The following is a 17,636-nucleotide window of genomic DNA, read 5'->3' on the forward strand; positions in this document are numbered from 1 at the left end:
TGTTTGTGTGTGTGTGTCAGTGTGTGTTTGTGTGTGTGTATCAGTGGCTGTGTGTGTGTGTCAGTGGCTGTGTGTGTGTATCAGTGGTTCTGTGTGTGTGTCAGTGTGTGTGTGTGTGTGTGTGTGTGTGTGTGTGTGTGTGTGTGTGTGTGTGTGTGTGTGTGTGTGTGTGTGTGTGTGTGTGTGTGTGTGTGTTATTGCCAATATTTGGAGTCAGGAAGTAATTACAATTTCTCCTTACGAGACTGCAGTGAAAAATATTTCACTGGGGGTTTTCTTTTTTTTTGCCTTCCTTTGATTTTAAAATATTGTTAATATAGGATGAATATATTTCTTCTAAATTTAGCATATTTTGAACTTGATGGAGATACTGCACCGACACACTTTATTCGAGCAAATACCCGGTATGTACCTGGCAGATACCTGGAATGCGCCGCTCCTCACCTCTGACAAGCCCCGTTGCATTTGCCTTCCCAGCCTGGGTTCATGCCTGGCTGATGGGCGGCTGATCTGTTAAATGATAATGATTAGGGTTTAATAGGCTGCAATGCTTCGCGTGTCTACCAGATGGCATAAATTCATGAATTGTAATGCAGTATATATATATATATACTGTGCAGTATTGCAGCCAGCGGGAATAAAATGCTTCAATCCCTGCCGGAAAATAACTCAATGCACTCGGGCAGAAAACAGTCACAAACCTCAATACACCCGGGTATACCCGAATTCGTGGGACTAGCCGAGCTCGAATAAAGTGTGTCGCCAGTGTATGTATTTTTTCAACCTCATCTACTATGTAACTATTTAACTCTGTAACTATGTAAAGTCACTAAGTGAGAGGGGATTTGTAGATTAAGGTTTTCTGCTCATTTTATTTTTGGAATAAAATAAACATTTAAAAAAAAAAGAAGTTATGATGGGACAACTAGAGAGATTTAAACATCCTACTGTATTCAGTAGTATTGGGAAGAAATCTTTAAAAATAAAAATACAGGTGGCACTGCCCCTTTAATATACTGCCTCAATCAGGGGCCAGGTGTGACCCCTTATACAGATGTGAGTGTGAGGGATTATGGGTGTAAGTGTGAGCGTGTACTCACTTGGCTTCACATGGGAAGTAAGCGCCATTAGTCTCCAGACAGTGCCCAGAGTAGACACCTCTCTTGTTTTTGTCAAAGCAGGCATCGATGGCCACTACAGAACCTAAAGCAGACAAGAAAGGAGTTACTTCAGTTAGAGAAAATCCCATAGACTTTCATGGATGTCCCTCTACAACAAATTATTTACCCCCATATACCTTCATGGTATTCTCTATACAAATCAATTATTTATCACCATACACTCATGGAATTTCTTCTAGCAAAAACAAAACAAGAATAAAGGGCGCATTTGAAGCCAATATATAGGATTTGTGTGTGAATTCAATGATACATTTGGAATTGACAATAAAAAAACAAAAACTTTGCCTGTGAGTCTGTTCAGCTGTGTAGCCCAATTAAGGGAATGGGGTGTTTGACCCATTTTGGAGTCAGTCTGTCGTTCTTCTCTGCGTGCTTGGAGTGGGAACTGCCTGTGGACCCGATGTATGTACCGCTGCAGGTATCTGTAACGCTTATGCTCACCACAAACCAGGGCCGGACCACGGGGCTGAGGTGGGGATGTGAAAACACCGACCTTAGACCACGAAGCCAGGTCCGGGTTGCGTAGTCCGTAGGCGTGCGTAGCCAATGTTAGGATTGGAGGAAGCAGTGTAGTCCGTAGGCAAGCCGGGGTCAGGGCAGGCGTCACAGGATCGAATGTAGAGGTCACATGCAAAATTCGGCAACGGTAGTCTTCAGCAAAAAGGCTTCAGCATAGGAATAGCCTCCGCTATGGTGAATAACCAGAAGCCACAGAGTTGGGGATCCAGAGCTTCAGCATGAGAAGACAGGTAAGGCTGAGGGAGAACAGGGCGAAGGCACAAGGAGGCCCAGCAGGCCAAACAGAGAAATCTGTGGCAAGCACTGTTACTTGCAGACGAATTGCAAAGTCTATGTTCAGGCACATACTAGTGGAAGGGCAGCAACTAAGTAGCACAGGAAGCCAATCAGGCAAGAGCTGCATTGGAGGCAGCAAGGAGCAGGTGATTGCAGGATCAGGGAGGGTTTGACTGGAAAGTCTATAGCTCTGTAAGAATGAGTTCCAGTCAAACCCAGGAGCAGATTCCTTACAGTATCCTCCCTCTGTAGCGGTCGTCCTCTGGGCTGACTGCTCAGGGGGTGTCACGCTTCTTTCAGGAGTTATGCTGTACTGCGTGACACCCCCTGAGCTGTCAAACCAGAGGACGAGCGCTAGAGAGGGAGGATACCTGCAGCGGTACATACATCGGTTCTACAGACAGTTCCCACTCCAAGCACGCAGAGAAGGACGACAGACATACTCCAAAATGGGTTAAACACCCCATCCCCTTAATTGGGGCTACACAGCTGAACAGACTGACAGGCAAAGTTTTCATTTTTTATTGTCAATTGCAAATGTATCCTTGAATTCATGCACATAAATCCTAAACATATGTTTCAAATGCGCCCTTTTTTCTTCTTTTGTTCTTGCTATCTGTTGACAGGATTGGTTATCCTTATTTGGGGCAGCATTTAACAGCTTACCACCCACCTTGGAATTGGACTTACATTTATCAGTACTTAACAGAATACAGTGACATTTGACTTTTTGGGGGGTACACTAACCCTTTCTAGAACAGTTAGACCTCACTCACATACAGTGAGGGGTCTCTATACTGCATCTCAGTCTATATATTATAATAGGTTGAATGACAAAACTTACCTTTATTTACACATACTGTATGGTGATGTCATAATACAAAAATAAGTAGGTGTGTTTAGCTTGTCATTTTGCACATGAAGTACATATAGCAGTAACTACATGCCATTCTAAGATTTACTAAACCATTACAGCAGTCATTACCACACTCTTTGAGGTCATACACATTGAACTTTTTGCACAAGTTTATGGTTGTCGAGCGCACATTCTTTCTTTTTTAGCTTTTTTCTGCAAGAAATTATTTACCCTCATAGACTTTCATGGGATTTACTCTACAATAAATGATTTACCCTCATATACTTTCATGGAGTTTCTTCTATATGAAATTATTTGACCCCCATAGATTTTCATTGGATCCCCCTCTAAAAGACTGTAGTGTTCTTGATATATCAATGTGTAAATATATATCTTTTCACTGAAAGAGGGATCAGTTCATATTTAACTTGCTTTTTACCTGCAGCCAGGAAATAAGATAAAGTAATGTGAAGTCAGGAGCAGTCACAAGACAGTTTCAGAGGAATGTTACAGACCAATATAGTAGGGGGGAAATCAGCATTAATTGTGCACTGTGATCAGAAGTGGGCTGAAAATACAATGGGGCCTATTCTAGTAGGTTTGATAACTTTGCTGCCTTCTAGAACGGTTTGGCATGTTCCCACCGAACGTTTTTTCATTTGTGTTATCACGGTATTCAGAAATAATCTGAAACCATCTCAAACAGTGAGGTAGGAAAATGCCAATATCGTTCGGGACAAAAGCGATGAGATCTCAGCCTCTCTCAAAGTTCTCCCCCGTTCGATCTTCTCCCACTCTGTAAAAGCTACTGTATATAGAGAGCTGCACTCTCCCTGCAAAGCTCTCACAGGCAATCACAGTGATTTACTTACATTTTAATAATAGTGTATGGGGTCAGTGTGTTTCCGGGGCTGAACCGCATTAATTTCAGGTCCATGGAGAAGCCCCTGCTTCCCGAGATACAGGCCCTGGTATGTGGTGCTGGTATCTCCTTTGCATTTAAATGTCCCGGTGACGTGACGCGGGAGATTTAAACATTGCAGAGGGATACCGGCACCCCATACAGGGCCTTCAACTCGGGAAGCAGGGGGTTCCCGAGGCTAAAATGAATGCAGCTCAGCTCAGGGACTCCCTGCTCTGCACACTAGTATTAGCATTTCAATAAAAACAAATTCATTACCATAGTGGCTAGGTGTTAAGGCAATGCACGGGCAGTAGACCTGAGTACCCTGTTTATTGGGGGCAGATGGGGTGGGGATAGTTGCACCAGAGTGGGTGGTTAGGCCTTCCGGGAATGTTGCAGGAGGCGTTAACTCCTTCACTACCATAGTTGTGGGAACCGTTATGATAACAAAGGGGTTAACCACTCCTGCTACACACCAGATAGGACTAACCACCCACCCTTGGTGAAACTACCCTTTTCACCCAATCCTTCTACCACCAAGAAACATTAAAATATAACAACCCTTCTACCCTCCTCCTCTAACCCCATCCCAACACATACAGTTCAGTAATGGGCAAAAATACTATGATCAAGATCTGGGTAATAGCTCATTTGCCCATTAAAAAAAAAACATTTGCCAGCCAGCATAAAGTAAATAAAAGTTCTACTTACCCCTGATAGGATAAAGCCATCCTCATCACTGTCCTCCACATACATGTCCTCCATGGGCAGCAACAGTACAATTAAAAACAAACTAATGGCCACTAACCCTAAATCATCTTAGTGGATGCCTAACCACCCTCCCCGGGCAACTACCCCCACCCTCTACAAATTGATTGGCACAGTGGTACACCATGCCCCTATAATATGGTCATGTTATGGCACTTTAGCAGTCAGTGGACAATATTAAAAAAAACAGTATCAAAATTACACAACAATAAAAAAATCAACCACCAAAAAAGAAACAAAGCAAGCACCAAAAAAAAAACAGAAATTAAAAAAAGCATTACTCACAAAATAAACAAGAATAAAAAAAAAGCAATCAACAAAAATAAATATCAATGAAATAAAAACAAGCATTTTCCAAAAATGCATTGCATGTCACTGTATTAATCTATAGCCCTAAAGGGGCATAGATAAATAGATTGGTAGTCAATGGGCAACCAAAAAAATAAAAATGAAAAAAATACAATAAAAACCTCTCAAACAAAAATGTCATACATTGAATGTTTTTCTTACCTTTAGATGTCTTCACTCTCCAATTCCCGATGAATCAGGAAGCTCTCGGTCCACGACGCAATGCTCCTCGACTTCAAGTAACTTCTGTTCTTCTTTCTTTTCCTATTTCATCAAACTTCTGTATTTGGAATCCATTCCATCGGTGAAATTGTCCCTTTGGCTTCTTAAGGTCAAATGAGACGGACAGGTCTTATATAAGGCTTGTTACGTCACATTTGAGTGTCACATGGTGCAGCTCCAATCCAATTAGATGCTGTACCATCGTCAAGGGAGGTACGTCACATCCTTAATACAAAATGGCTGCCATCAAATCGTACTAGAACTAATCGGATTGTGAGTAATCCCCAATTTGATTTGTTCAAGTACCATGTGACATGCTCCATTTTTTTTAAAAGGCTGCGACTTCATTTTATAGGGATGATGTTACATCTTTAAAAAAAAAAAAAAGCCTGCATTCACATGGTACTTCAAACTATTGGATTGTGAGATATACCACGTTGTACACCCCCAATCCTATTTGTTCCAGTACCATGTGACGGCAGCCATTTTTTAAAAAGAATTTTATGTCATCCCTTTAAAATGATGTCACTTCCTTTAAAAAAATGGAGCATGTCACATGGTACTTGAACAATCGGATTGGGGATGTACAATGTGATGCCTCACATGGTATATCTCACAATCTGATTTGTCCTCAGATGAAGCGGCCGTTATTCGAACATTTCACGGTGCCGTTTTCGTGTACTCTGCTATATTCCACGTGGCATTCACGCCGCATTCATGCCACCAATCACACCAGGCACCCCTGTGTTTACCGTGGTTGCGTTGTTTGAATTTAATGGTTTCTGATTTTTTGGGTGCAATTCTTCACGTATCCGCCAGGTGGCAGAAATGAATGAATTGTAATGTGTACAGTACTGTGCTACTGTGTCAATTTGCAGGTGTTTAAAAAACAGATAAAAACCAAGTCTACAGTACAGTACCACAATGGTCCTTTGTGAATCGACTTTGGTCCTTGAAGACGCTGAAGACATTATCAAATGTAGGCGTTTCATAATAAAAACTTCTAAGACACAACGCTGTGGGCTTTTTTCTACATTCTTATCTCTGCACAATTGCTAACTGGACTGGACACCATGTGTACACCGTACACGTATAAAAAAACCTGACTGTAGTTATGCATTTTTAATATGTTCTGCAATTAATGCTGCAACAGATAATATGGCGACTGTATCCGAAATATATTAATATTTCATTTCAAACTATGATTTTTACAAATGTTCACCTGATGTTCGTGGTTGGAAGCGTTTCGATAAGGCAAACAATAACTAATGATCATTGTTTTTATTGCATCGCCCCTACTCCTTGAGATAGGGGAGGGTATTGGTGTGTGATCCCACATTTTACAGTTTGTTTGATCATGGCAACTTCAAAAGGAGAAAGGCTGGGTTTAATCTATATAAAATTCATCAATCCCAATCCAGCAATGTGCCAGCGCCAGCAACAGCGCCGGCAACAACACCAGCACAAGCTTACAGTAGCGATCCGACCGTCAGTGAAAACCTGGTGAGCAGCAATCCTTGCTATCTGTCCCCACAGGAATACCCATAACATTTCCAGAATATTTTAAGATGAAGCGACGTTGTATTTTTGTATTACTCCTTTTCCCTTTATTATCTTGTATAAATATAACACTTAATTCGTTAAAAATAATTTTTGTTGGAAGCGCATGCGCGACGGCAGGGAGCATGGACGTGTAGGATAAGTGCTCCGTGCCCCGCTCAATAAATACATTATAAAAAACGAATAAAACGTGCAATACAAAGCATAAAACAGCTGATTAGGGAAACGAACCTCGCAAGATGTCTCGGAAAGGAGTGAAACAGTCAAAGAAGAAAGGATTGACAGAATATTTTGGGGGAGCCCGTCAGAGTGGAGCGGGGACTGCAATGGCGCCCAGTTCAAATGCTGGTTCAGAGACGGAGCTCGACGGACAAGAGGAGGAACCGGGCAGCCAGGCACAGATGCCAGTACTTTTCAAAGCTATATAAAAACTTTAAAACGCTGCTACAAGCAGAGATACGGCAACTAACTAAAGAAGTGACTGGTCTGGGTGAAAGAACAGGGGCTTTGGAAGTGAAAGTGGACCAATCCATCAAAGCAATCAAGCGTCAGGATAGGGAATCAACGGACTTGCAAGAACAAATTAATGAACTAAGAAAAAGGCAAGAAGATGCCGAAAATCGGTACAGGCGCAACAATATACGGATCAGAGGAGTGCCAGAAGCGGTCCTGGATTGCGAGGAGTACATATCCCGGTGGTTGGAGAGCAAACTGCTAGACACCTCAAAAGAGTACCTATCCATGGACCGGTGTCACAGGGCCCTAAGGGCTAAACCGCTACAGATGGAACAACCGCGGGATATTGTTGTGCGAATGCACCATTTCTGAACAAAAGAAGCTGTCCTGCAAAAAACAAGGCCACTAACCACTGTGGAGCTTGAAGGAACCCGATTTCTAATCTTCCAGGACCTCGTTCTGGCCACACTAGCTCGGAGGCGCAACCTGCCACCCATCAGCAAGATTCTGAGAGAGGGCAGGAAGTTCGGTACAGATGAACTTTTCCCTTTGGACTGCTGGTGATCCGGAGTGGCAGAACGGTAATAATGAAAGACCCTGAAGAGGGAACCGCCATTCTGCATAAGCTAGGGCTGGGGGAAGCCCCTAATGGCGCAAGCCCAGGGGAGACAACCCCAGACCCCTTATGGATGCAGACCTCCAAGTCACCCAAAACACACAGAGAAAAGATCTGAACAAAGTCAAAAGATGTTACAATAAAGTTACAAGTTTCGGCATTATTGCGTTTCCCTAGGTTTTTTTTTTTTTTTAAAGGTTGGGAAGAATTTTTCGCCAGTTCCTGGAATCTAGTGATGGTGCTATAGGAGTGAAAGAAGCTTGGTGGAGTGCCGACAGTCAAAACCTGTCAGAAAAGGGATTAAACTTACCCCTACATGAAACTGTTGCTTCACTTACCTTATCCGGAAAGCATTGCCAAGTAAAGAAGATGGCAGCGGCAATGGTCTAATCCTGGATCCATGATGACACGGAGGAGCCGGAAAGTACAGAGTGGTGGGAAACAGAAGCAAAGGCACGGACATCCATCACGATGCAAAGTGCGATCCAAAATGGCGCCGGACCGGAAGGACGTCATCATATGGAGTCAATACCGCAGGCGCCATCTTGGACGTGGCAAAGCGTGTGAGCAGCCGCACGGAAGCTGACGTTACAGCAAAATGACGGGAGGAAGGTCCCTGAAGATCCTGGAGAAGGAGAAGAGGAATGGTGCTGGAGGGGAGGAGGCACGGAGATTATGAGAGGGGGGAAAGATGTGGTACTGGAGGGGGGGGGAGATGTGGTACTGGAGGGGTGGAAAGATGTTGTACTGGAGGGGGGTAAGAGACGTGGTACTGGAGGGGGGTAAAAGGTGCGGTACTGGAGGGGAGTTTGGTGGAGGGGCGGTGCTGGGGCGGAGGATGGAGGAGGGGCAGTGCGGGTGGAGGGTGGAGGCAAATATGAGGGGTGGAAGGCAGGAAACATTGTAAGGGGGAGGGATGCAGAGGTGCAGAACGGGGGAGAGGAGAAGGCACAGAACGGGGGGGGGGGGAGAAGGGCAGATCGGGGGAGGGGGGAGGGGATGCTGTAATGGGGGGTAGTTGGGATAAGCTAAGGTCAAGGATAGCACTAGCATCAGAGAATAGGGATTAAGAAGGGATAGTTAGGATTAGAGGGTAGGTAGGTGAGAAAGAAGTAGGGGAAGGAGCTTAGGTTGTTCATTAGAGGAAGTGAGATAAAGGGGAGGGGCCGGAAGAAGAGCAGGGAGAGTACAGGGGACTTTCTGTATGACTCACGACAGGGTAAAGAAGTATAAGAGGAGACTGGGAGGTAGATAAGTAAGGAGAATAAGAGGGCTGCACAAGAAGCAATTTATTAACAACAAAGGCAGGGGAGTTGCACCAGAGGTAGAGACGAGAGGCACAAGAACTATAGTCACAGGAAAAGATTTCAGGTCAGATCAGAAGAAGTTAAATAGTTTTACGGTTAAAGTTGTCAGAAGAGCGGGGTAGGAGCGTCAGGGAGGGATAAGCTCCGACGTTTGTATGGGCCAGAGGCTGGAATCCGGATATTACCAACACGGACGGAGATAACCCAAAGGCGTTGAACTCGGCGCCAGAGGAGAAGTGGCAAGGCGTTGAGTATTGTTGATTTATATTTTACAGTGTTTCATATTTGAGTGTGATGTGTTTGTGTATATGTGCCCCCAGGTGTTCCTTGTGTGTGTCCCCTCCCCCCCTATGTATCCACAGGTGGCCAAAGAAGAAAATCGGGAGGGCAGAAAGGTGTCGGATTCGGAACAAGTGACCCCTACAGGAAATTCAACACATTTCTGCAGAATCAAAGAGGCAAAATTAAAAAAGGGGGAGCACAGGTTGAAGAATTTGGGGTATCTAGAGTATCTAAATAGATATTTGTGGGTGTGCTTGAAAGATATATTAAATCACTTACACGGCCTTGTGTAAATGCTCTCACAGCAAGGTTTACTTGTCTTAGTGTTCTCTTGGTCGGTTGCCTTCTTCTTTTCAGGACTTGGTTTTCTTTCTGGATATCTTCAATAGTCCTCGGCTATCAATGTGGATGTCTCCCTCGGAGTGAACAGATTGAAAAACAGTGGTTTAGAGGGGAATACAGACAGTACTGATCAAGTCCAATTTTTTAGCTCTAAATGCATATATATATATATATATATAAAGGCAGTAATTACTGCCAGCACTCACACGGGCTAGTGTGAGTACAATCCTAGGGGAAGGTATCTTTTTATCCAAATCTGGTCTTTACACGTAGTGATCTATAGGTGTAATAAGGGTCCAGTATTTAGTGATATATATAAATCAAATAATACTCACACGGCCTTGTGTGAGTAAATACACATCAAGGTATCTTTATCTTGAAAGTCGCCTTTTCTTCTTTTCAGGTTTGTGAGCTTCTTCCTGGTTTTCTCTGGTGGTCTTCAACTTTCAGTGTGGTAATCCCCCTCGGTGTGAACAAATTGGAAAACAATTGTTAGTGGGGAAACATCAACATAATTTTGTGATAACCCACTAGAAAAGCCCAAGCAGATACGTAAAAGCAGCAAAAATGCTGCAGGCACTCACACGGGCAAGTGTGAGTGCAATCCTAGGGGAAGGTATCTTTTTTTTCCCGTTGGTGTCTTTAAGTCTGGTGCCCTATGAGGGTGATAATGATCTGATATGTATAGATCTATAAAAATAAAAAATAGAAATAAAAATGATACTCACACGGCCTTGTGTGAGTAAATGCACATCAGGGTATCTTTAACTTCTTTGTGATACTGATAGTGTTAATCTCCAAGTGGGCCAGTGTAGGTAGATGACCCCTCCTTGGTGTAGATGTGGAATTGAACACTGTCACGATTTTCGTGGACTACAGCAAAATTTATTAAAAGACATATATAAAAACAATGAAAAAGGTGCATAAAAAGAAACATAAAAAGAAAAAGCCAGCCGTCTAAAGGAAATTGCTCGTGGGTCTCCTGGAGCGCAGCTAACTTGCTCCGCTTCCGGATATAGTGCTGCCTCCTCTCAGATCCACTCCTTGACGGTGGCTGTGCTGGGTCAAAATTGCCTAGTGGTGAGAGCAACGCGTTTCGACTTTTGGTCTTCCTCAGGCTCCGTAGTTTTCTAAAACTACGGAGCCTGAGGAAGACCAAAAGTCGAAACGCGTTGCTCTCACCACTAGGCAATTTTGACCCAGCACAGCCACCGTCAAGGAGTGGATCTGAGAGGAGGCAGCACTATATCCGGACGCGGAGCAAGTTAGCTGCGCTCCAGGAGACTCACGAGCAATTTCCTTTGGACGGCTGGCTTTTTCTTTTTATGTTTCTTTTTATGCACCTTTTTCATTGTTTTTATATATGTCTTTTAATAAATTTTGCTGTAGTCCACGAAAATCGTGACAGTGTTCAATTCCACATCTACACCAAGGAGGGGTCATCTACCTACACTGGCCCACTTGGAGATTAACACTATCAGTATCACAAAGAAGTTAAAGATACCCTGATGTGCATTTACTCACACAAGGCCGTGTGAGTATCATTTTTATTTCTATTTTTTATTTTTATAGATCTATACATATCAGATCATTATCACCCTCATAGGGCACCAGACTTAAAGACACCAACGGGAAAAAAAAGATACCTTCCCCTAGGATTGCACTCACACTTGCCCGTGTGAGTGCCTGCAGCATTTTTGCTGCTTTTACGTATCTGCTTGGGCTTTTCTAGTGGGTTATCACAAAATTATGTTGATGTTTCCCCACTAACAATTGTTTTCCAATTTGTTCACACCGAGGGGGATTACCACACTGAAAGTTGAAGACCACCAGAGAAAACCAGGAAGAAGCTCACAAACCTGAAAAGAAGAAAAGGAGACTTTCAAGATAATGATACCTTGATGTGTATTTACTCACACAAGGCCGTGTGAGTATTATTTGATTTATATATATCACTAAATACTGGACCCTTATTACACCTATAGATCACTACGTGTAAAGACCAGATTTGGATAAAAAGATACCTTCCCCTAGGATTGTACTCACACTAGCCCGTGTGAGTGCTGGCAGTAATTACTGCCTTTATATATATATATATATATATATATATATATATATATGCATTTAGAGCTAAAAAATTGGACTTGATCAGTACTGTCTGTATTCCCCTCTAAACCACTGTTTTTCAATCTGTTCACTCCGAGGGAGACATCCACATTGATAGCCGAGGACTATTGAAGATATCCAGAAAGAAAACCAAGTCCTGAAAAGAAGAAGGCAACCGACCAAGAGAACACTAAGACAAGTAAACCTTGCTGTGAGAGCATTTACACAAGGCCGTGTAAGTGATTTAATATATCTTTCAAGCACACCCACAAATATCTATTTAGATACTCTAGATACCCCAAATTCTTCAACCTGTGCTCCCCCTTTTTTCTCTCTATATCCCTGTACAAATAAGGATCCTGGATAAGGATCCTATTGGGGTCTGAGCCATAGGACAAGAAGACGAACCAGAGGGGACCTTTGTCTATAAGGTTGTAAAGTTCATTATCACATTGCCCCTGTTCTTAAGAACTCAATCAGGGAGCGCCCGGGTTTTTCTCTGTTTCAAAATTAAAAATGAGTAAGGATATTATACTAATTTCACATAATGTTAACGGTTCAACAGTTCAGCGAAAAGGAGGTTGGCCTTTAAGGACTACAAACGTAACGGCGCAGAATTACTGTTGTTGCAGGAAACACACTTCGCAAGAGACAACACTCAGAGATTCCTAGACAAAGATTATAGGTTGAGTTTCTTAGCATCGGCACAGGTGAAAAAGAGGGGCGTAGCCATATTAATACACAACCGATTACCATTCCTAGCAGATAGCACACTCACTGATAAAGAGGTTAGGTACATCATAGTAACGGGATCCATCCGGGACCATCCTATCACACTGGCAGCAATATACGCCCCAAGTGAACAAGCCACGGACTTCTTCACTAGCTTCTTTAGAAAATTGCAAAAGGTAGCAAAAGGGAATGTAATATCAGCAGGGGCTTAAACAGGACACTCAACGCAGACTTGGAGAGATGCACAAAGTCTAACACGGCACGTGGAAAGGACATACTAACACTCGATAAGGGAATGCAGGATTGTCAACTTTTAGATATATGGAGGGAACAACATCAGGGGGTGAAGGATTACACATTCTACTCACATCCCCATGACAGATATACACTGGCGGCCGCTTTTATTCTTATGCGGCTGCCACCGCAATGTGCAGGCAGACGCGGCTGGTTTTTTTCCCCGCCGCGTGCCGCGCGTCAGCCGGGCGCCGGACACGTGCTCCAGGCATCCCCGAAGACACCAGGCATCCCCGAAGGAGGCTGAAGGGGTAGGCGAGGTAAGGGGGGTATGCAAGCATACTCGCGAGTGAGCGGGCAAATTCAGCAATAAAGCAATAAAGTAGCAGGATCGATTACTTCCTTGTCTCAAAGAGAATGGTTCCGGGGGTCTCTCGTACAGAGATACATGATATATAATGGTCTGACCATGCATCTATAGAGCTGCGATGCACATTAATACCCCTAGACGGACCTAGAGAGAATTGGAAGCTAAATGAGATATTATTGAAAATACCAGACCTGGAAAGGGAGGTGGGAGAGAAAATTAAGATGTATTTCGAAGAGAACAAAGGGAGTGTGACAACAAACACCATACTGTGGGAAGCTCATATAGCGACTCTCAGGGGAATATTAATGAATTTGGCCTCCAAAAGGAAAAGGGATAGGGAAATGAAAATTAAGGAGTTGGAAAATCAATTGGTAGAGTTTTCCGCCCGCCATAAAGAGCGGAAACAGGACCAAACGTTGAAACAACTATTAGATACTAAAACGAAATTAAATCTTCTTCTATCCTCCCAAGCTGAGAGGGAAATGGCGTGGTCTGGTCGTAATTTTTTTGAAAAAGCGAACAAGTCAGGTACTTTACTTGCCAATAAGCTTAAAAATAAGCTTCCAAATTACCACATTCACGCTATACATACGCAAGGGGGTGACCATACATCAAATCCGGGGAAAATTGGAGAAGAGTTTAGAACGTACTACGAGAAACTCTATAATGGAGATAAGGTCACCCATAGCCCTAAAACAAAAGAGGCATTGAAGAAATTCCTAAAAGAGGCAAATTTGCCCACATTGAGCAGAGGGGAGAGGGAAGCACTACAGACAAACTTTACATACGACGAACTTGCAGAGGTAATCAAGTCCTTAAAACCAGCTAAAGCGCCAGGTTTTTCTAATTTATACTACAAAAAATATTTCAAATTTCAGGAACCCCAAATGTTAAATTTGTTTAATGAAATCTTAGCGGGGGCCTCCTTCCCAACACAAATGTTACAACCTTCTATATCGCTGATCCATAAGCCTGGAAAGGACCCAGTAGACTGTAAAAGCTACTGGCCCATCTCCCTGATTAACTCAGACATCAAAATGTATTCCAAACTTATAGCAAACAGGGTGGGTAGCGTTCGTCCCAGGCTCATTCACACGGATCAGGTAGGGTTTATCGGAGGCAGACAGGCAGCGGACAATACCAGGAGAATAATTGATCTGATTGATGTGGCTAAAAAGAAAAAAATACCCTCCATGGCATTAAGTCTGGATGCTGAGAAAGCCTTCGATATGATAGATTGGCCCTACCTAAAAGAACCGCTCAGAGAATTTGGTATTGAAGGACGCCTGTTAAGAGCCATTCTTGCGCTATTTGAGGGCCTTACGGCAAGGGCGAGACACCAGGGCTTCCCCTCAGAACAATTTAATATTCGCAGCGGAACAAGACAGGACAACAAGCCCGTTGTCCCCTCTGCGGTTCGTCATCTGTATAGAGCCCCTGGCGGCACACATTCGGCACAGTCCAGAAATAGTAGGAATATCAGTAGAAGACCAGATACATAAGGTTGCTATGTATGCGGACGATGTGATTTTAACATTGTCAAAACCTCTCACATCTCTGCCCAATGTTTTTGGGATCTTGGGTAAATTCAACCAAATCTCAGGATTCAAAATTAATCAGACCAAATCTGAAGCCATCAACATAAATCTTCCCAAAGAGGTGGAAAAATTTATAGAAATAAACTTCAATTTCAAGTGGCAAACCTCCGCTATCAAATATTTAGGGGTTTACATCATGAGGGATTATAAAACATTATATAAAGCTAATTACCCCAGATTGATTAAGACTCTGGGGGAGGATCTCAAGACTTGGATGAAAGGGGGAATCTCATGGATTGGGAGGATACATAGCGTGAAAATGAACCTCCTCACAAGGATGTTATATCTATTCTAGAGTTTGCCCATACCTATAGTACATGCGGACATCCTCTCCCTACAGTCACAAATTATGAAATTTATTTGGGATACCGTAGGAAAAGCCCAAGGATTGCAAAGGGTATCTTAAAGAGGCCTACTACGAAAGGGGGACTAGCGGTACCTTGCTTGTTAGCTTATTACAAGGCGGCCCAATTGTGTCAAATTATTCAATTGAACACAGATCCGAAATTAAGAAGGTGGGTGGAATTAGAGAACAGCTGCTGTGCACCAACAGAGCTGCAGAACTTAATCTGGCTTCCCAAGAGGGAAAGAAGGAATATGGTAATACCGCTCCAGACCACAGTTAATTCCTTACGGGTATGGGAGGCTACTAAAATTACTTGTAATCTCCCTTCCAGGGAATCGCTAATGACACCGATAATCGGTAACCCGGACTTCGCTCCAGGGATTAATAGCAATAATTTACGAATCTGGATACAGTCGGGTATTACTCGGCTGCTAGATCTGGAGGGAAGAAAATTTATTAAAATATTTGAACAAATTAAATCCACAAAGGATATACCGAACAAGGAATTCTTTAGATACCTCCAGAGCCGTGATTTTTCTAACAAATTCCCGATCAGGCCAGCAAGAACAAATTTTGACCAGCTGTGTTCAAGAGGAACGGACACAAGGGGACTGACTTCTAGAATGTATAAGGAGGTGATCTGTCCTGAGATCGCGGAGCATTAACAACTCAGGTACATCAGACAGTGGGAAGCAGACTTAGGGGAGACACTAGAGGACGAGGACTGGGACAGGATCCTTCAGGCTGCTGCCAGAAGCTCAGTTTGCACCACATTAAAGGAGAACGCATATAAAGTCCTTATGCGGTGGTATTACACCCCAGTAAGATTAGTTACATTTGTAAAGGGATATTTCCCGCTATGCCCAAAGCATTGTGGGGAAGTAGCAGATCTGAAACATATGCTGTGGTCTTGCCCAAAAGTGATCCCGATTTGGGAACAAATTAGAGATTGGTTACAAAGGATACTCAATTTGGAGATTCCCCTGGAACCGTGGGTGTTCCTTCTGGGCAGGGGGATCCAGGGTCTGTCAAGTGCGACGCAAAAATGAATAGCGCATTTGTCAACAGCCACGAGATGCGAGATCGCAGCATTGTGGAAGCAAAACGAATTACCAGTTATCCCCAAAATCAGGAATAGAATTTGGCACGTCTGCCGGATGGAACAACTGATGAGTTTAGTCAATTACACTGGCTCAAACTTTCTAAAAGTCTGGACGCCTTGGCTGGCGCAGACAGATAGGGGTGGATACCGTCGCAATATTACAATGATAGTAGCGATTGCGTTCTCCTTTGATAGCACAGGATTGGACACCATATAATAACGGACAGGTAGGTTCACCAAGAACGATGACAACCCCGACGGAACAATAACGTAAAATAGGGGTTGAATTGAGAGTCGGACTCAAGGTATAATTAGTGGCAAACCACGATCGGAGGACCGAGACCAAGATCCTCGCAAAGGATGTGGAGAACCACCCATGGCCCCACCCCCACTCCCCCCCCCCCACCTTCCCCTCTTTATCGTGCCCCCCCTTGGGTCCTTAGTTTGGTATGTCTTGTAGGTACACATGGATTAATTGAAAAAATTGAAATTTATTGTTGCCATTGTTTGTATCAACAAAATGTGTGTTATTATGTATGCTTCATTATATTGGTAATATTGTCATACATTACTACTACTTCAATTTAAAAATATGATTACAGTACACTATTGAACTATGCACACTATATATGTGAAAGTAATGAATTTATGAAAATAATTGATTGAAAATCCTCAAACCCCTGACTTTACTTGTTTTTAACTTTACATTGCATTTTTTGCTATATACTATCTTCATTAACCGCAGTCTTGGAAGTGAGTGATTTTGTACATCTTTTGTACATATTATTGCACATCTGCCACTCCAAACCAAGATTTGCGGTCATAGATTTAATTATACCTAACATTATTTGTAATTGAGTACCACTTGTTTTTATCTTGTATTGCAATTGCTTTCATTGTGCATGCCACTTATGCCGGAGTATCCCGCACGAGCACACGCTAGCCATGAGTGCAGTCTCCCATCATACCATCTCGGGAGTACTTGCATTCTATTGGCTGAGTGACGTCACGTCCAGTTTACTTCCGGTATTTTAGGGGATTGCGCACGTGTAACGCTACTCTTTGAGAAAGCCCATACTGGGTGAAACGCGTTAGAGGCGCAGGGGTCTGTTTCCCCTCCTCTTGGTTTTTAATCCATGTTCAAATAAAGTATTTTTATAGCCCAGTCCAGCCTTTTTGCAATTTTTCCTGCACAGTTGTGCCCGCTGATTTACCTCTCCCCTCGGCAAGGGTGATTTCGTTTTGTCTCTGCACACAGCAAGGAGCACACAGACCCGGACGGAAAATGGATTCATGTGAGTACTTTATGACTACTACTTGAAAGTGGGAGCTTCCCCAGGTTCACTGGATCATATAGTTGCTGGATTTATATAAGGGGTCTGGGTGGATCTCAGGACTTCCCCCAGACAACCCTTTTTTTCCTTGCAAGACCGTGTTCCAACTAGGGGTTAATTCACATAGCTCCACACAGCTTTTCATCACAAGTGATCCGGATGCAGTAATTTATTTCT

General features: G+C 43.2%; 1 protein-coding gene across 2 annotated transcripts in view; it reads right to left on the reverse strand.

The window, feature by feature from the left end:
* Window positions 1–17,636, reverse strand: part of LOC142495722 (zinc metalloproteinase-disintegrin-like cobrin) — a 1,243,131-nt gene that overhangs the window by 142,902 nt on the left and 1,082,593 nt on the right. For both annotated transcript variants that reach the window (XM_075601588.1, XM_075601589.1), the window contains exon 15: window positions 1,101–1,203. In XM_075601588.1, the coding sequence (XP_075457703.1) occupies window positions 1,101–1,203 (103 nt within the window). The remainder of the gene's footprint in view (window positions 1–1,100; window positions 1,204–17,636) is intronic.

The sequence above is a fragment of the Ascaphus truei genome, chromosome 5 (assembly GCF_040206685.1).
Source record: "Ascaphus truei isolate aAscTru1 chromosome 5, aAscTru1.hap1, whole genome shotgun sequence".
In the NCBI taxonomy this organism is placed as follows: domain Eukaryota; kingdom Metazoa; phylum Chordata; class Amphibia; order Anura; family Ascaphidae; genus Ascaphus; species Ascaphus truei.